The following is a 22,066-nucleotide window of genomic DNA, read 5'->3' on the forward strand; positions in this document are numbered from 1 at the left end:
CTCGGATCAAGCCCGGGTCTGGTATAAAATTTCACAAACTATACCCGGATCCGTGTATTAATCGGACTCAGGTCTTCTTATTTATCACCATACCTGGACCTTATAAGGTTTGATTCGGGTTGGGTACGTTTTTTTTTTTCGATAGAAATAAAAATGAAAAAATGTCGAAGGATGACTTGGGTTTTAGCTTGGTACGCACTGAAGTCAGTTCTGGGTCAAGGTTGGTGGTCTGCCTTGGCCAAGTACCCTAAGATCGTGTTTGTCTGGTGCATATAACCCTGTTTGTCCTGTCCCGGGAAAATGTGTGTGTTCGCCAACTATACGATCAAAGCCAGATCCAGCTCAAAGATACTGACGATTCACAAGCATATAAAAATCCCAAGCCACCAAACCAAGCCCCGTCTAGAACCGGACTTGCTTTGGATACTTCTAAACTCAGACTCGACATGAGAACCAGAACCATCTGAACCAATGTTTCAGTATCGATATCGGCCCTGAATCGTTTGGCCACCAAAATAAATATATTATGTATCAATCATAACGTGACACATGTTAAAACCATTAAAATAATTTTTATATAATATTAAAAAATATTTTTTGGTATTATTTATGTTTATTTAAAATAGTCGGATTCGGGCTTGCAGCATATCGATTTTCTGCTGATACATAAGCACCAATACCGATAACATTGGTCTGAACTAATTTATGTGATTCTTGTAACTTTTAAGTTTTACATCTCAACCCTTTTCAAATTACTATTTTCTTCGCTAGAAAAAATACCCTAGTCAATTAAAAAAAAAACTGGGATAATTTGAGGGTGTTGGCACAGATGAAATTTAAAAAAAAAAACATAAAAATATATAAATTGAAAATTGAAAATAAGATGAATCATCAAAGAAACAACACTAATATAGCGTTAATATTGTGATAAAATCAAGTGTTGAGAACTCTTGTAAATATTAAGAAATTTTGCAATACTTCATGTGATACTTATCTGCAATTTCACAATTGGACTTTCACAAATTTTATGATTTTCGCAAGTTGCGTAATATTTTTTGAAAAAATGCAACCTCAAATGTAATTTTCTTTACGAGTTCCATAGCTGTATTGTTTTAGCATCATGATGTGTGAAAATCAGAAATTCACACCTATGAGGGTAAAAGCATTAAAAAATTTTGAGAACATGTGATATTCATTCAACAAATTTGGTAAAATTGTGAGATATTTTTTAAAATGCATCAGTTTTTCTACAGTTCAATCATTTTTCTAATGCTAAATGGGTCAGATTCCCTGTCAGTCTGAACTAAAGCCAGATACCATATATCCAAATCCATATTGAATTGGAAAAAAAATATGGTTGGGTTTGGTTGAATCTGGATCAGAATGTGGAAAAAAATGTGATTTTGACCTAAGTTGAACATGAATCTAATCTAACCCATTTTACATTTTCAACATAGCAATCGATATATTTTACACATTTTCAATATAATGGATCCAATGCCAAATTGACTCGTATGATTACCAGATCCTAAATGTTTGAATATGCAGAACCAGCGCTGTTACACGATCTATTATTCAAAAATCAGGTCCACTGTTATATCAGTGTAAAACTTCAAGATTGCAAAAACTTGTGAGAAATTGATTTTTTTTTAAAAACTTGCCTTTTTCAGCAAAACATCGTCATCATTAAACAAATTATTTTTTTTTAAAATAATTTTTTATGAAAAAATAAAAACTTGTAGAAACAAAAACACGCATATTTTCTTGATAAATAGCCATTAAAAATGTAAATAATGAGATATTTTATGTTTTTACAAAAATTGTGATATTTTTGAAAATATGAACAGAAATTACAATTTAAAACGTTTTGGCAGTTTCTCAGTTTTGTTTTGTTTTTGCATTTTTGTTCAAAATATCACCGATATTTGTCACACTGCACAGAGCACATCACAGGCATGACTTAACTGTGTGCCTTAGGGCCTTATTACTTACAGCTCTTTGAAGGCCCACAAAAACAAATAGGGCTTCATATTTCAGTTTGCTCAAGCTTGAGTGTCAGCCTGACTGCTAATTTACCTTCAAAACCAAGTTGGTCAGGTTGGGTGCAGGCAAATGTTCCAGGCTGCTTGGGTAGGAAGACTGGTCTGAAACTAGGCCCAAATTGGAACCAAGTCATGAACCTACGTTACCGTGGTTGGGCGGCCGGAATCAAGCCTTTGGAAAATTTGGGATCAAGAATCAAAGGATTAGGTTCGGAAGAGAGATTTCCAAAAAAGAGAAGGTATGTTATTGGCTAGGGCCAGGGGGGATCAATATTTAGAACTTTTAGGGGACCTTTATCTCATCCGAGTTGGCCTAGAGGAGGGGGTTGAGGAACGAACACAGTAGTTTGACTGCCGGGCTTATCTTTCAAACATCGTTGGGAAGGCCAGCTCAAACCTAGCATCTGCTAGCATGGCTCAGGTTTCTATGATCAGGCTTGGCAATCAAGGGGGCTTGGTGACTCAAGCTTGGTTTAATATGTGTGCCTGATGGATCAAGTATCTGGGTTTGGTTTCTTTAAACATTGGGCTCATTTTGGCTTGGTTACTGGGCTAGACTTGCCGCAGTATGTCCACCTTTACAGTAACCCAGCCAATAGGCAACTCTTTCTTGCTTGGGACTAGTGCCACCAATGGTGCTGGACCTGCACCCAACGCTGGTGGATCCAGATTAAGATCCAGAATCGAGTTACTGAGACGAGGTCCAATTCTGTTTCTAACATATCTAAGTATAGATAGCGTAACCCAGACTTATTTGTTGCTTTCTTTTCTTTTATGTTTACACGGAGAAACCACCCCCAGGAACAGAGACCTAGCCACGCTAGCTTTGCGCGTACCCTGGCCCCCAGGGAATCACCACACTTTGGCTTGCGCAAGGGGTGATGCCTAAAAATTTGACACCCGAAAACTCAGCTACATCTAAATTATCTAGGAATATTTGAAAGATATCCAAAAAGACTGGAAGTTAAAAAGAAATAACAGGAAATTAATTGAAATTTAAAAAACTAAAAATTATCTCATAATCCAACCCACTATATGCTCCTAAATCTCCCATCTACTTATAAATGAGGGTGTCCTAATTATAAATAAAACAAATTACCAAATCTAATAACCTTCTAAATAGACCAAACATATCTCAAAATTACAGATCAGACACAATCTCTAAATAACAAAATAATACAAAATATAAAATAAATCAAGATGGACCCTTTTGGATACCTGCGATCTTGTCCTGCATAATTAGGGATGACAGTGAAACGGGGGAAAATGGGGCCCCACCCCGCCTCGCCCCGTTTGGACCGGGGATGAAGGGCATGAAACGGGGAGGGAGGCAGGGATGAAGGTTAAAAATCATCCCCATGCAGGAATGGACTTATGCTTTTCTCTGCCCCGCCCCATCCCCAATCCTTCTAACGGATGACAATAGATTGAGGGGAAACGGGTTCTCATCCCCGTTTGAACCGGGGATGGAGAACATGAAACGGGGATGGAGGCGGGGTGGAGGTTAAAATTTAACCTTGTGCGGAGATGGAGGTTCGGGTTTTGAGACAGGGCAGGGGTGGAGACCTTGTCTCCCAGCCCGGCCCCGATCCATTGCGATCCCTGTGCATGATTCTCTCTGGGTTGAAGAAGACCAACTTGTGTTTCTACGAAGACTACAGATACATGTTAATGGGACCTGCTTAATTGTGCTCAAATTCATGTCCAATTGATCCCCTTTGTACTTGTGGAGTGAAGACTGATGACGAGTTTCAGTTGACTTGAGTTAGGCAAGTTGGTAGTCATAGACAAATGCGAGAGCAGATCAGGTGATCTTCAAAATTACTTTAAGTGATTTGACATCGTCACCGTCCATTGCTGCATCCTACAAGACCACATTGTCCTTGTGTACATTGTGGACAGTGAGGAGTCCCATTGTTTTTATTTTTTTTTAGTAAAAAAGGTTCCCATAGTTTGGCTATGCAGAGAACCTATCCTAAGCCCCCATGACGAGTGGGCCCGTTGAATTTGAAACCTATGTGGAACAAAGTGGCCTCGATCCGGATCCACCTGCAGGTCTCCAATCGGTACAAAATTAAATGGATAGTTCAGGTGGTTCTTGGTCCAAATCCAACAATGAACTACTCCACAAATTACGATACAGAAGCACATACAATGGAAAATAAAGAAAAAAAATAATGCATAAATTCAAAGAAAGTAGAAATAATTCAATCCATCAACTCCGATTGAGAAACCCCTATAATGAGAGTATTTATAGTTGAAGAAGAGAAACCCTAAGCCTATTTCAAATTTGGATCTATTACATTAAATTATTCAAATCTAGATACAACTGAAATAAAAATCATAAGCTAGAACTAGATCCAAATTGATCTTTTAAACTCGAACTGCACATTGCTTCGCTCCTGCGTCATGCTCCCCATATGACAACATGATATACAAACACACACGGTTTGGGATTTCAATGGATTAGATGTTATCCTATATCCAAACGAATCCGACCCCGTTTAGTCTAGTCTGATTTGATAAGCCAAAACCATATCCCATTATATTTGGATGTGGATATTGTTTGGACTTTTTGCTACCGAATCCGACAGGTATCTGGATTTGATGAATATCTGAATCTGTTTACATATAAAAACCAGATTTGGCGTGAGCATTTCACCGTCTAAGTTCCAATTTGAATTTGAATCTGTTTAGCAGACATCCTATTAGTCAAATATGGTATTGGCCACCTCTGAACCGAATCTGAGCCATGTACATCCCTACGGTATTCATTTAGATTGATCAGTTGACATTAAGTGTGCCAATGGATCCAGTATGACCCAATCCCAACTCATATTGAGTCCAGTAGGATTACAGGCTGTTAACTTATCTGGGCCAAACTCGTGAGATCCAGATAGCATATGGATGCAGGTATGGCTTATGAAATTCCATAAGACCCAGGTCCAATCAAAGTTCCGATTCAGATCTACATTTTTTCAATGTATTATTTCACCGAGTATGGATAGGCTCTGGTTTATGTAATTCTTATCAGATCTAAGTATGGTTTTCTTTTGATACTGTAAATCCAGTCAGTCCCAGTTGTTGATACCCCCTATCTGTCATAAATAACGATTGTCCCCTGACTGAAGTTGGGTTGGATCCAACCCATGAATAGCCTGGTCCAACGCTTTAATCCACCGAAAACTGAACTTCAAAGTTCAAACTGAAAAATGGATCATGGATCCGTAACGCCAAAACTAATTGTCGCATCGTAAATTACGGGATTGCCATCATGGCCATCACAAGGTTTGGAACAACCGTGTGAAACCGCTAGCGGTGACCGTTGGCCGCCAACATGTTTTGCCACGCCTCACCATCCCGTCTTGTGTGAGAAGACAAAAAACAACCAAGATAAACGGTCACGATCTGCCAGCCTGTAAAGTGACACGTCATTAATAGCGTTGCTTGTTTGACCAAGGTTTGGTTAGCAATCCAACCCCAGTGTTTGACTGAAAGAGGGGATCCGAGTCCATCATGAGTCGGGGCGTCCCATTATGTTGCCTCGGGATCGTCCGATACGGTTCGTGTACGAAATATTTGGATCACATTCATATCTCTTGTTCTTGGGATTTTCTGAGCAATGGAAAATCTCACGATAAATTAGGCAACATTTGTTTGGAAAAAAATACCGGAAATTTTTTGTTACCTGCGATGCAACAAATATCAGCAATATTTTGAAAATATAATAAAAAATGAAATATTTTAAGCACATTTTTTTGAACACCAAAATACTCCAAATTTTTCAAAATTTCACAGTAATTTTGTTAAGAATGCAAATATCATGTCTTTGTCTGCTATTTTCATGGAAAGAAGTGACTGAAATTACATTTATATATTTCTATTGCTTCATACAAATATATTTTTCTATTTTAATGGACTGATTTTCTCTGATTTTTTGTCGATAAACATGAAAATGGCTTCATACAAATATATTTTTCTATTTTAATGGACTGATTTTCTCTGATTTTTTGTCGATAAACATGAAAATGGATGCCGTTAATTTGTCATTTTAATCGTTTGCTACTATGGTTCTATGTATGCATAAAAAATTAAAAGAAAATAACGATAAACAAGTATACATTTAAAACTTTAGAAACTACAAAAAATCGGAATTTTATGGTGATCTCGGTGGCAAGATCGATGCAAGGATGGTTCGGTTCGGAATATTGGTGGCAAGTCAAAAGAGTGGAATCCCACGCGGTTTTGGGGAGATGACGGTTTTTTTGTTGGTGAGCTGTTAAGGGGGCTCATGCAAACCAACAAACCACACAGCCAGCGGTTTACTTGACAACCTCCACAGCCAATTCCCCCCGCCCCCCATAAAATCAACCTCTCCCCTCTCCCTCCCCAGGAAAGAGAGAGATGGAAGATTTGCTGAATAAACCGCTAGATACAATTGGTGGTGGCGGTGGTGGTGGTGGTGGTGAGAGGATCAAGGGGTCATGGAGCCCTGAGGAGGACGCGGCACTGAGCGAGCTAGTGGCGATTCACGGGCCGCGCAATTGGTCGCTTATCAGTGCCAGCGTGCCGGGGCGATCCGGCAAGTCGTGCCGGTTGAGGTGGTGCAACCAGCTGAGCCCCCAGGTGCAGCACCGCCCCTTCTCCGCCGAGGAGGACGCCATCATCATCCAAGCACACGCCTCCCATGGCAACAAGTGGGCCACAATCGCCCGCCTCCTTCCAGGCCGAACAGACAATGCTATTAAAAACCACTGGAACTCCACCCTCAAGCGCCGTTGCCACCACCCTCCTACCACCACCACCACCAATACCAGTACCGCTACCACCACCACCAATACGGGTACCGCTACGACCACCACCACCAGCAGCAACACCACTCATACTGTAATGGCCGATTTCGATGACTTGGCAGAGAACCAGCCAAGAAAAAAGCGGCGATCGCATTCAGTGTCCGACAGCAGCTCCGCCAACCCGCCGACTTGTTTGAGCCTTTTTCCACCTGGCGGCGATGCGAAGGAAGTGGCACCGCCGGTGGTCGCCCGGCTGAAAGACTCAGCAGAGTTGGGGAGGACGACCAGACCGAGAATAGATGGTGAGGCCATTGAAGTGAGAGAGATGTATCTGTTGTCAGTTATCCATGACATGATTGCAAAGGAGGTCAAGAAATACATCAACAGCAATTTCATTGTTAGAAATTGTGGGTTTGAAGGATGATGTAGATGATGGTCATGTTGATCCTTTTGATGATGACAGAACTCTCTTCAATGAAAATTGTAAATGGTTACTTTTTTTTATCAGTACTCTCTCTCTCTCTCTCTCTCTCTCTCTCTCTCTCTCTCTCATGTTCATTATATATTTCAGATAAAAAATCAGCAGTGGCCTTCTATGGGTTTCAAATGCACCTTCTGAATTATTTGTTAAAGCGGAAAAGTTTATATATATATATATATATATATATATATATGAAAATTTTACATGAAAATGGTAAATAAAACATGCTTAAGGTTATCCAAAGGTTAGATCTAGCTTGTGGAGCTCAGATCTATGTAGATCTAGTGTATACCTATGTATTTAAGTATGTATATACTGTGCAGACAGCAAAGAACATTTTAATATTGAATTACTAGACCGAGTTTGCTTATTGCGTTGTCTACATGTGGCTCAAATTAGTCAATTGTCATTCATGCATTAAACTTTAAAAAAAAAAAAATCTGTGCTGTTTACCTTATAAAATAGTTATTTAGACTAATTGGTCTTGCTAATTTTATATTTCTACGGGTAGCTAATCATCCACATCGATAAACATATTTTTGCAATTTTAGGCATGCTAGACTGAACCACTTCAAACTAGTACTGAATGAGCTGGCCCGGAACATTAACAAGACAACACTGACTGGCATCTCACCAAACCAGAACCATGCCACACTGCCTGAACCTAATGCCAACTATTAGCTGTGCCATACTAGGCAAAACTCAACCAACACCCTGCCCAACTTCATTGGCCACAAGCTTACAGGATTAGGGTTGCTGTGCACAAACCAAACTCAATCCAAATCATAGTTTATGCACCAACCGGAACCAAAAGTCTCACTTTTAACCACCAAGTTCTAACCTGCCTCCACAACAAGGAACCAATTTGGTATTTACTAATCATCTTAGGGTCCGCATCTTTAATGCCCTCTTTTTTATCAAAGCAGGTTATATGCCCCCCCCCCCCGCCCCGAAGACGCATTGTTTACTATTGTGCGTGTTCGGGGGTCCGAATGAGCACCACATATATAAGCTCGTGGGGCCTGTATCCCTGTGTGTGTCAGCATCACTTAGCATTAGAGTCTGGTACGGTTGCAAAGACTTAAGTACCCTTTCCCGCCATTCTTGCCATGAAACGATGGTTCGAGAAAAGGACAAAAATATCCTCCATTTAAAAAAGTGAAATGATGGTTCGAGATCCTCCATCTAGAAAAATGAAACGCCGGTTCGAGAATGATGTTAACTCTTCAAAGTCCAAATGTTTCGTTTTCGCCCTAAGCAGTAAACTTTTGCACCATTTGCTATAACAGGAGCACCCTTTGATGATGCACCATTTGTCGTCGTCTGCTGCCCGCAAACCCTCCTTTGTCGTCATCTGCTTTCATTAGAGTACCTTTTGTCATTGTTTGTTGTCGTCGGAGCATCTTTTGTTGTGGTTTGCTATCGCAGAAGCAACTTTTTTCTTCGTCCATTTTCGCTTTAAATAATAAACTTTTGCACCATCTGCTGTAACAGGAGTTCCCTTTGATGATGCACTTGTTGTTATCGCCTGCTGCCCCCAGACCCTCCTTTGTCGTCGTCTACTTCCATCGGAGCACCCTTTACCATCGTTTGCTATCACCGGAGCACCCTTTATCATCGTCTACTGCCACTGAAGCAACCTTTGTCATCGTTTATTGCCACCGGAGTAACCTTTGCCTTCATCTGTTGCCGTCAGAGCACCTTTTGTTATCATTTGCTGCCACTGAAACATCCTTTGCCATCGTCTACGCAGTGGCAACATCGTTGTCACGATTGGTTGTGTCTACCTTCTGGTTCTGGGTGTTTCTCCTCCACTATCGGATTACCAAAACTCGTATCGTTTTGATGAGTTTCGTGTAAGGTTTCGTTATATAAACAAATCGATTTGTAAATCTAAATGCTAAATCTTACAACTGGTTTTACTATTCATGCTAAATAACACTTATTTTCATATTAAAACAAATCAATTTGTACCTATCCACTTTCTGGGCATCAAAAAACATTTAGCATGATTTGTTCTTATAAAGCAACAATAATTTATATGTTTGAAGCAGTAACAATTTAATGAAATTACCATGATTTGTACTTAAGTTTGATAAATCGTACAACAATGTTTATGTATGAAGCCCAAACATTATAACAATATGTACTTATAAAGGTTGTGATTTCTACAATAATTTATACGTTTGAAGCAGTAACGATTTAATGAAATTATCATGATTTGTACTTAAGTTTGATAAATCGTACATCAATGTTTACGCATGAAGCCCAAAGTTACAATGATATGCACTTATGAAGGTTGTGATTGCTACAACGATTTATAAGTTTGAAGCAACAACAATTTATACATTTAAAACAGTAGCGATGTGTATTTATGAAGTTACCTCGATTTGTACTTAAGTTTGCTAAATCTTATAATGATGTTTACTTATGAAGCCAAATATTGAGACGATTTGTAATGTTGGTGATTGTTTAATGAATGAGATAATTTGTAATATTATATACTTGGGGAGGCAGTTGTAACATATAATGATGTAGTTAAATTTATGTGTTGTGCAGGTTAGCAATGTCTAAAGCTCGTCAGACAAGAAATCCTCTGCCATTCAATTTCATGAGACTTAATGAAATAATCCTCTATTCCCATCTATATGAGCATTATAAAGGGTACCAAAATATAATAAAGATTGAGAATGATAAAGAAAGGGACAAAGTGTTGGAATTGTATTATGCAGAGGATTATTCATCAAATATTAAGGTTGAAGAGCAAAGGAAGCATGAGGAAAAACTAAAGATGAAGAAGAAGGATGATGAAGAAAAGGAAAGGCAAAGAATGAAGGAGGAGAATGAAAAGCAAAGGCAAATGAAGGAGGAGAGGGAAAGACAAAGGAAGAGGAGGAGAGGAAAAGGCAAAGAAAGAATAAGAAGGAGGAGGAAGAGAAGAAAAGATAATTGAAGAAGAAGAAGGAAGAGAAGGAAAGGCAAATAATGAAGATGAAAAAGGAAAGGCAAAGGAAAAAGCATCAGGATGAGGAAGAGAAGAAAAGGCGAAGGAAGGAGAAGGAGGAGGATGAGGAAGAGAAGGAAAGGCAAAGGAAGGGGAAGGAGGACGAGGAAGATAAGGAAAGAGAAATGAAAAAGCAAGAGGAGGAAGAGAAGAAAAGGGAAAGGAAAAAGCAGGAGGAGGAAGAGAAACAAAGGAAAAGGAAAATGTAGGAGGAGGAAGAGAAGGAAAGGAAAAGGAAGAAGCAGGAGGATGAAGAGAAGGAAATGAAAAGGAAAAAGTAGGAGGATAAAGAGAAGAAAATGAAAAGGAAGAAAGTAATTAAAAATCAGAGTAGGGAGCCGAAGGAGCGAAGGAAGGAAGAAGAGAGTCAAAGGATGGAGGGAAGGGATAAAGAGAAGAAAAATATGACCAAGGTACATAAATCAATCATGTTTGTCATGATTTACTATGATAGTTATTACTATGTATAGTGATTAATGTGATAGCGATTATTGTGTTAGTAATTACTATGTATTTTGAGTACTATGATAGTGATTACTGTGAACGATTTATTGTTATAGGTATGATTATGTATAGTGATTAATGTATAACTAGTGTGCAACGATTATTATTTATAGTGATTACTGTGTACAGCGATGTGTAGAAGTATAAATGAGACTAATTTTGATTTGATACGAATAATATGTTATTTTGTGTTACAGGGAGGTCACAAGAGAAGTAGAACACCAGGTGAAAAGCTCATAAACAAGGAACAGATAAACCGACGTTTCCTTTATAAATAACTTGTTCGTGAATCGAATATATAACTTGCTTCATCGCAAAGGAGGTATCGATGTCGAGGAAGATGAAGATGATAGTTACACGACGAACGATGGCAAATCAGGCGTATATTTTCTAAACCTCATGACGAGTTTCTTCAAAATTTGTCTCTTTTATGGCGTATATTTGATTTATGTTGTGTATTGTAGAAAGAAATTTCAATATTGTTTCTTGAATATTTTGCTAATGTCAGTGAAACATTCACAAAAAGCGATGCCCAAAAACTCAGCAAAGAGCTCCAAGATAACATCAAACGGTTGCAAAATGAATTTGCATAAGGAAACACTGTCAGTATTTTTGTACGTATGAAACTACTATTAGTTATATATTATGTATGTCATGGGTATGTATGTCAACACGTGCGTATTTATTGCGAAGAGACTATATCTGATTTCATCATGTAATATTCAATACTAGACACATCGTCACCCCTTATGTCATGGTATATTGGTTCTCTTATATGTTTATTTTCTTTTTTTATTTACTCTTGTTGCTTTGTGTTTTAACCTTACTATTATCACTGTTTTGTTCAACAGAGTTTTGTTCGCCGATTGACATACTCCATTGGATTTCAAGATGGACTACTATACACTGGGGTAACGATGATCACTGCGGAGACTTTTGGTCAAGTAAAAAGGTAAGTGAAGAAACCTCTTGTCCAAGGTTTAGGCATAACGGTCCTAACACAATTTATATTATCGATTTGTAAGATATTTTATCGATTTGCAGATATCAATTCCTATACTCTGGCATACTGCTCAGCATTAGGTCTTATACGTGATGGATTTACAGAAAAAATGAATATGGTACTATAACTTATTGGACTTTCACACTGGTGTATATTGTGACATTTTGCATTTGGTAAGTTTCTATCTATAAGGGTATTGTATCATGTATAGTGGTCAGGAATTTACTTGCTTTTGCATTAACTATAGGTGGGATTCGTCAAAGACATTTTGGGTGTCGACATTTGTGAGTAGAGGTTTTGCTCAGCACACGATGCTCTTTACAAAATAATGACATCGATTATGGCATATTTGTAGTAAAGTATATTGAAGCAATATACAAGGAACGAGAACCTGATTTCGACGTTGTATGCTCTTTATTATCCTCTATTATTGGGGACTCAATTTATATATTGGCGTCACATTACATTTTTGTTGCAAGATGATATACCTAGATTCTGCACATAACTATGCAAAAAATTAACGGAGTTTCTAATTGCGGAAGAGAAAAAACTTAGCCGGCAAGAATATCTAGAAGGCAATGAACGACGCGACCCCCCCAAGAGTAATATGATGTGCATCGACTTCTAACAGATTTTATAGACTGTACAACCAAATTTTGTATACAAAATTTGTAAGACTGAATATACAAATTATGTAAATCTCTCTAGGTTGAAATAAATAAAATTTCAATTTTACTAAACACGCCAATAAGTTGGACTGTTATTTATAGTAAAGGCAAATTGTTGTTATGTTCGCCCTTTGTAAATGAAAATTGTAAAAGCGATTAACATTATGTACAGTGGAAATGAGTTTTTTTCTGTAACGTGACATTGTATAAGTGTAGCACACAAATATCACTGAACAAATCGTTGTAATGATCGGCCTTCGTAAATTAAAATCGAACAGGCATTTATATAAGTCTGAAACGATTTGCACAAACATTGATAAATGGCTGAAACGATTTGCACAAACATTGACTGTGCACTTTTACAGTGATTTGTATTCATGCATAGTGTTATTTTCATCCAATTGTACCATCGTGATTTACACAATGATGTATGAAGGCTATGTCTATGTTAACGATATTTCCTAATTGCTTTTACGGGAGATTGGGGTTGAGGGTTTAGGGTTTGGGATTTGGGGTTTAGGTTTAAGGATTTTGGGTTTTACTTCAATGATACAAAATGAGTTAACTTCTTAAATACAAATCGATTTCGTTCGCAAAAATAAACAAAGATATATCGTTATCACTATAACTTTGTAACTATAAATGCACATGATTTACAACCACATTCATATACAAAAAATATTAATATTTAGTTACAATATCTATGGGAGGATATTTTTGTTAAACACATATCTATCTTTTAGAGACTCCCATTTTTACAGAAGAGATTACCAAAACATCCATATTGTTCATCGTCGAGTTCATTTCCTACTGCAAAGCAATTTTATGTGCAGCTGAGAATACATCCTCTCCAAGAAAATGAGTTCATTAGTAGTGGCAGTCCACTGTACCATTTTTCTCGAACTGAGGCTGATTATTAAAGACTCTAGCAATGGTGCACTCTTGAGAATATGCTTCACAAACTTCAGCTTAGGCACTGTACCGTATTTGTCATGAAGTATATTGAAGATTAGGCAGATATTTTTTCAACTGTAAAGTATGGTTTGCTAACAATAGAGGGTCCAACAGTAGGAATAGATCAAATAGATGGACATCAGCATCACCCCTCATGCAGAATATATGTGTTTGCTTTGGTATGGCGGCAACGATTGAAGATGATTATGGTCGTTATACAAATCTTTCATCATAGCGTGAAACAACTACGTTATCAGCATCAAACCCCATCTATCAAGCACAGGTAGAAGGAACACAGAAGAACAAAGAAGAAAGAAAAATATAAGGAACAAGAAGAAGAAAGAAAAGAAGAAGAAGGCAGAGGAGAAAAAATAAGAAAAAGAAGTTGCATTGCCGCAGAAAAGAAAGATGAAGAGATGTTAAATAGATTAGGGTTTTAGACCTGAACAACGGGTCGGGTCGGGTAGGGTTTCATATATAGATCTATATTAGGGTTTTACATTTTGCAGGGTTTTATGCATGTATACATAAATCGACATGATGTTTAGACTTAGTAAAGTACAAATTGATATGTCTTTTGTTAGTCTTTGTGAACAAAATCGATTTGTATTTATAAAGTTACCTTGATTTGTATTATTGAATTATTCTCGATTTGTTCTTTACTAAGTCTATACATCGTGTGGCTTTGTTTATTGTTTTTCTTTTCGGCCATTTATTAATCAGTCATTTCAGTCATTGGTCATAATGTATTGTAACTAGATACTAATATTTTTGACAAATGAATGTGGTTGTAAATAACGTCGATTTATATTTAAGAAGCTACGCGACAACGATATATCTTTGTTTGTCTTTGTGAACGATATTGATATATAATATCACGATTTACTCATTGATTTATAACTGATACTAAAATATTGTTTTTGTATAAAACGTAAATTGGTATCATGTTGTAAATCACTTCGAATTTACCTCAATTTTTTTTTTGAATTTCATATCGATTTGTAGATGAGACAATGATTTGTTCTTGCACTTTTATCACGATTTGTACTCATGCACATTGTGATTTTCATCAAATTATACAAATTGATATACACATGGCAAAATATATTACAAATTGATATGGAAATGCAGCATAATAACTTTAAAATCGATATTAACAAACAAAACAATATCTCACAAATCGATATTATGTCACTATAATCGCAATTTACGAAACATTTCATATATTGAGTGAATAGACGATACAATATATGTATAACGATTTGTATATGTGAAGGCTAGATGAAACAACGATTTATACATGTGAATGATACATATTACAATGATTTATACATGTGAAAGATACATTATTAAACAGAATTCACAGGTGAATCCTGTGTTCCATAGCTTTTTGGATGATGCCATTTTCATGAACGGTGATCCACAAAAATATTAACAATTCTATTTTTGTGACTCGCGATTCATGAAAATGGCTTCATTCAAAAACTCTTTCTTAATAAGACCATCTAGTGTATAAGCATATTCACTTTCTGTTTTGTTAAACTCTTAACAAATCCGACAATGTGGAAATTGGGTCATGCAAAGAGGCATAACAACTAACTTTATGCTAAGACTTAAACAGAATTCACACGTGATTCTTGTATTCTATAACTCATTTTTGAATTGATCTGAGTCTATTATTAAACAGAACAATATAAGACACTACATTAAGTTTCACAAGAAATGCAAACATTCTCACAACATTGATTACATACCAAAAGACTTGTAAAACTAAAGTTATCATTCCGAAAAAAATGGTTGAGAGGATTGAAGGTTACAACGTTGTAGTGCATATCTGTAGGGCATTGATGCATGTTGAAAATTATACAAGTTAGATATTGATAAGTTGCACGTAATGCAATTTACATGGGAAGCAATATAATGTATTACATACATGTTTCATAGCTTTTTGGATGAAGCCATTTTCAAGAACGGTGATCCACAAAAATATTAATAATTATATTTTTGAGCTCACGATTCATAAAAATGGCTTCATCAAAAAACTCTTTCTTAATAAGACCATCCAGCGTATAAGCATATTCACCTCTTGTTTTGTTAAACTCTTAACAAATCGGACAATATGAAAATTTGGTCATGTAAAGAGGCATAACAACTAACTTTATGGTAAGACTTAAACAGAATTCACACATGATTTCTGTGTTCTATGGCTCGCTTTCGAATTGATCTAAGCATGTTATGAAACAAAACAATATAAGACACTACATTAAGTTTCACAAGAAATGTAAACATCCTCCCGACATTGATTACATACCAAAAGACCTGTAAAACTGAAGTTATCATTCCGGAAAAACTGGTCGGGAGGATTGAAGGTTACAACGTTGGAAATTATGTCTATAGGGTATTGCTGCATGTTGAAAATTACACAAGTTAGATAATGATAAGCTACACGTAATATAATTTATATGGGAAGCAATATAATGTATTGCATACCTGTTCATGCGAAGGGTTTGGTTGCTTTTGCTTAGAGGTTAGTTATTTCTTAGACATTTTCTTGTCAACCAATTCTAGTGCACCCTTTGTCCTCCAATGACTGCGATCAGAGACAGGTTTTCTTTTGATACCCTTCGTTAGGTAAATTTTTTCATCATAATCTACAACGTTCACTCCTGACTTGTTGAAGATGATGTTTACGCTTTGGTGTAACTTCTCATGAGTGTCAAGGGAAGCATGATTTTTACTTTCGTTTATTTGCTCCCATTTTCTTGGAATGGTCTTTATGAGCTGCAACGGACTGATGGCGAATTAACTGCACATTTTCAAGTAACTCCCTTTATGCTTTTTTCATGCATACATAGGCTTTTTCACTTTTCGATGCCAAATCTGCAACATGCATAAGTGACCTACATAGTTGTTGGTAATGGGAGGCTATGTGGCACTTCTCATCAACATCATATTGGCTGACATTATATGTATCCAACAGTTCAATCTTTGTTTGTCTCCTCCATCTTTGCATTAAATATTACTCAGGTATTTCTTATATCTTCTCTTGATTAAGTGTATTTAATGCATGACGACATAAAATACCTTTGAATTTATACTTTTTGTACGTACATTCAACTATTCTGTTGTCAACATTATACGTGACATGTGCTTCTTGCCTTTTCTGATGCTCTTCTCTCTCCCATACAATATGATATTTGTGCATATTCTCAGTTTTCATGCATCCTTCTATGTTGCAATTCATGACCTGTATAACCTCATTCTTAATCCATTTAAATACAGTTAGTGTATACAGATTTGCATGTCACATCAATATTTTCATACCCAAAGTTACAAGGCATGTATTAAAGCATTTCACATCTTGTTCAAGCTCATTCTGTCTAAGACAATCTATAAATAATTCATATTATTTCATGAAGCGAAACATTATTAAACATGAATACAGGGTTTTCTTTAGTGTGGCATGCAAAGATTCAGCTCTTTATGTGCTTATCATACCTGCATAAAAGTATTGTCTTTCATATGCTAATGCTCACTTCTCTTTTTTTGCATATAAAATTTATAACCATACACAGTCTTTAAGGTCGTACATCTGAATCATTTCCTCCCAATTAGACATAAAAGTGACATCGTCTACGCTCTCAAGTACACACCTTGTAAACTTTTTGTCAAACCATGTCTTCTGATTAAATATGTGTCGTATGTTCTTTGCTGCATTTTGAAAGATATGCCATAGACATAGGCGATGATGTGCATCTGGCCATACATGAGACACTGCAGCCACAATTATGTGATCACCATCTGTAAGTACAGCTTCAGGTTGCTTCACATTCATTGCTTGTGTAAATACTCTGAACAACCACTCAACAGTTTCCTTGGTCTGATCATACAAAAAAGCGTTGCCTAATATACAACTCTGTGAGTGATGGTTCACTCTAACAAACTGTGCAAATGACTATTATTCAATATTAATCTTTATTGTTGTATAAAAAATAAGTACATCATTGAATCATTCATAATCTACTCTTGACTTTGAATCTGCCCAAAACATATTCATAGCATATCCATCTTTATCCAATTGCATTGCACTAAAGAAACCAGAGTCAATGTTTGATTTTTTCTGTAAATAATCAACCAAAGAACATATTTCTCTATTCTTCATGTTATATATCCTCTTCCTTCTCAAGTGGTTTCTTAGATCCATAGGTGTGAATGACACATTCTCGTGACCACCATCTATATACGTGCATAAATTGTATGTCTTCCTTGGTGCAATGCCAACACTATCAGCTATTTCAGTAATTATAGCATGCGCTTTAGTTACTTTACGATGTGACCTTAACATAGGAGTCATAAATGAAGCAGATAAATCATGATTATGATCACTGATTAAAGTACGAACTACATATTTCTCATTTGAAAGTCTTCTTAATACCATTTTCGTTGGACATCCACATCTTGAATCTGGCTTGCTTCTTCTTAAATTTTCACTTGACTTCTTTCAACCTTTCTTAGAACGAACATGTCTTTATCACCGCGATACTCTGTGCATTTTTTGACCAAGAATACCTTCTAACACTGAAGTCAAGTTTGAAGGCATAATCATTGTAAAATTTATATGCAGCTTCCTTATTATTAAACTGTGTTCCTTCTACGGGAACAGAGTCAAGTGTACTATCATGTTCATTTTCAGTGCTTGCACCTTTATCAAGTGTACTGTCATGATCGTCTACCTCATTATCGAATTGCATTTCTTCTGCTGGAACATTCAAGTTAAGAGTGAATCCAATGCATGCACTCTTCTTATCATGTGCATCATTAGTGCACATGTTCACTTCTCCATAACTTTTCAATGATTGAGATAAATCATCTTCATTACAACAAGGTGATAAGATCGCCACTGTCATAAGCAAGATACCATTTTATGTTAAACAGATACCGATAAGGTTAAACAAGTCAAAGAAATGATTGAATGAATCATAGTATAAAAGCAACAATGATTTATTATTTGCTTATACTATGCATCGAGTTGTTACTTACCATGACAATAAAAGAAATGATTTATCATATATGTGTTGACGATAGCGATTTAATTATATCTACGGCACTGTGAAGCGATTTCAATAGAAATCACTAAATGAGCAGCGATTTGAATATGAAAATCTCCACCGCAAGCACGCAACAATGTATTTCCGCATGCACATATTTTAAAATTCTTTCTACAAATACCTTACAAATCGATACTAGAAAACACATAATATCTTACAAATTGATATACATATTGCATAATATATTACAAATTGATACGGCACTTCAGCATAATAGCTTACAAATCGATACTACAAAGCACATAATATCTTACAAATCGATATACATATCGTAAAATATATTATAAATTGATACGGAAATTCAGCATAATACCTTACAAATCGACACTACAAAACATATAATATCTTACAAATTGATATACATATCGCAAAATATATTTCAAATCGATGCGAAAATTCAACATAATAGCTTATAAATTGATATTAACAAATAAAATAATATCTCGCAAATCGGTAGTATGTTACTAAAACCACAATTTGTGATATATTGCATATACTGAGTGAATGGATGATACCGGATGGGGTAGAGGCCCTTCCTCCCATCTATAAACAAGCATTCCTGTCAACAGGTCCGAGCGTCTTACAAATATCGTTAAGTTTTCAACTGTCGAAAGGAAAAGATCCACCTGCAATAACAAAACAACGCTTTAATGGCACTCACGATGGCATACGTTCTTTAACAATAGCATGATGACATAGAAAGGTACTCACGATGCCTTAATGACACTTGTTGGAATGTTTATGCATCATTGCTTTCTTCCATACTGCCTAACGACAATGAAAAAGAAGAGAAGACTGTAAAAAGAGATGGTTGACAAATGCCCCCATGATGCTCACCAATGATCGAACCAGTCGATCGCAAACTCAGAAATGTTTTGTAACACAAGTCTGAAATGAGAAGGCGACAATGTGTTGTAACACAAGCTAAAAACCAAGGTGGGAACCTGGACTCGAGACGATGGCAAAGGCTGCTCCGGCGGCAGCAAACGACGGTAAAGGTGCGTCATCAAAGGGAGCTCCTGTTACAGCAGATGGTGCAAAAGTTTACTGCTTAGGGCAAAAATGAAACGTTTGGACTTTGAAGAATTAACATCATCCTCGACTTTTTGGATGGAGGACATTTTTGTCATTTTCTCAAAACATCATTTCATGGCGAGAATAGCAGGAAAGGGTACTTAAGTCTTTGCAACCGCACCGGACTCCGATGCTAAGTGATGCCGACACACACGGGAATGCGATCCCTATGTGCTTATATACATGGCGCTCATTCGGACCCCCGAACATGCACTGCAGTGCATCTTCAGGGGAGAACACACAACACCCTCTACTTTTTTATTTTATATTATAATACTTAAATTATGGGACGTAATGCTAGCACGATAATGTTGCTTTTGGAATAGCCGAACTACTAGTAATATCTTGTAGGTCAACATCAAGACGGAATCTTATAGCTGTGACCATTGTTTCCGATAATCCCCCACTGACAATTTTTTACTGAAGCACCGAATCTGTGGGAGCCCCAAATTACTATAAAATATCTTGTGCTTGGTTCCAAAGGCTATGGGTATAGAGCGAGGACAGTGGTGCATTGTGGAGGATCCAAGTGGGGTAGACTACATTTTTTGGTTTACTATGGCTGGATATGGATAGGGTTCTGGTTCATACAGAAACCTGTCAAATCCAACTGAATCTGTAACCAACTACGTTCTATATGCATATTCTATATATGAAGCATATTTATAAATTCAGTTTATGTGAAGTATAATTTGGTTGTATGTGATATGGAATCATACAATGTTTGACTTAGGTTTTCTTATATGATTGGATCATTAATTTCCAGCCTGATTTTTATCAGTTTTACCTATATCATTTACCATGTCTAACATTGAGTTATCCAATTCCAGGTTGGGAAAGTCTGTTAGCTAGGAGTCTGAAACCATTTTTTTTATGATAACCCTCACCTGACTTAATGGGCATGCCCCCCTGCGAAGTAAATCCCGGGTGAGGTCATCGACATCTAAGCCCTTAGAATCAAGGACGAAGGAGTCCCGACTGAAGGACAATTGACAAATTTGAGCCAATCAGCCTTAAATATTCTTGCAAACTAGTCCCAGCTGGCTTTTAATTAACTCTTGCAAAAAGGTCCCTGAGATTAACAGTCGTCTGTCTTCCCTTACGGTATCCATTGAGGATAATCAAAATGATAATTCTGCTCTTATAAGGATCATTTTGCAAAAAAACACATAAGACAAGGTGAGGGACTTGTTTTGTCATTCTACTTTTAGGGGTTACGTAGGATTACAGAACCAATAGTTTGTATTATCGTTTTTTTTTGTATTCTTACAGCTAACTGTGGTACAGTTATGGATGTTTTGCTCCGAACAAGTACTTTTCAGTTCCACCTGTTTTCATATCACAAGCTTCACTATCTGTTCTTGTTTATGTAACACAGAATTGGCCCATTCCTCAGCCATTATGCCAAATCCAAATCCCCAAATCATTACCAACTCAGAATAAACCAAATCAATAGAAAAAAAAATCAGAAAGAAACCCAAGAAAACTTTTTTTTCTTCATCTCATTCACTCACTGAATATATATATCACAGATTCTAATGCACTTGCATCCCATGGGCCAATAATACAAGATAGTTAAACACACATTCACAATGAAAATACCTATATAATACAAAACTTAAAAATAAATAATTTCATTAAGGATGAAATTCAAATAATATAAAAAAAATAAAAAATTACAAAAGTACCTGGCTACAAACACTCAAATACTCAAAACCTAGAAAACTACCCATCACTCTCTCACATTCAAAGTCACATACCCACCCGTATATATAGGCCAAATGGGAGAGAAGAGAGATGAGTTAAAAGGGAAGAATGATTCCCTTCTAGCCTAGACCATAGTCAACCTAGGTTGACCAATGGCTTAATCAATCTTGGTTGACTAAGCTATATATATATATATATATATATATATATATATATATATATATATATATATATATATATATATATATCTTAACACCCCCACTCAAACTTATAATGACTCTCATTGTAAATTGTAAACGAAGAAACCCATTGCATAACTTGTCTCCCATGGTCTTCATCAGGTTTTTCCACTTGGTGCTTCTTTAAAGGGTGTTTAATCAAACCCTCCATAATTCTAAAGGATCTTTAATAGCATCAATACTTAAAGAGCCTGAAAGATGGTTAAGTATACAAACATACAATATGTAAGTCAATTTAACTTTTTTTAAAGTCACTTAAAGTAAAACATGATAGTCATTAAGACACTCGATTTTAAAAAGTTTAATTCTCAAGAGAACATAAAAAAATTCAAAGATAGATTTATAAATCATTAATGACTTTAAACAATTTTGAAAAGCATGCAGCATTTTGGTGCATACATATATTTATCACATACTGCATAATAAACTTGAAATATGAATTTTTTAAACAATCATTAATACTATTTAGAAATAATTCTCAAAAGACTT

At 36.3% G+C, this 22,066-nt stretch overlaps 1 protein-coding gene across 1 annotated transcript; it reads left to right on the forward strand.

Annotated features, from left to right (window-relative positions):
- Positions 1-6,286: 6,286 nt before the first annotated feature.
- On the forward strand, positions 6,287-7,336 carry LOC149821060 (transcription factor MYB3R-3-like). Its single transcript, XM_089982580.1, has one exon. The coding sequence runs from the start codon at positions 6,447-6,449 to the stop codon at positions 7,257-7,259; it is 813 nt and encodes a 270-aa protein (XP_089838706.1). The 5' UTR covers positions 6,287-6,446; the 3' UTR covers positions 7,260-7,336.
- The last annotated feature ends 14,730 nt before the right edge of the window (positions 7,337-22,066 follow it).

This window comes from Nuphar pumila, chromosome 12, assembly GCF_984573655.1.
Source record: "Nuphar pumila chromosome 12, dmNupPumi1.hap1.1, whole genome shotgun sequence".
Lineage (NCBI taxonomy): Eukaryota > Viridiplantae > Streptophyta > Magnoliopsida > Nymphaeales > Nymphaeaceae > Nuphar > Nuphar pumila.

What these genes read in the sequence shown, in the direction of transcription:
- LOC149821060 (XM_089982580.1), top strand. Translation starts at nt 6,447, where the DNA reads ATGGAAGATTTGCTGAATAAACCGCTAGATACAATTGGTGGTGGCGGT.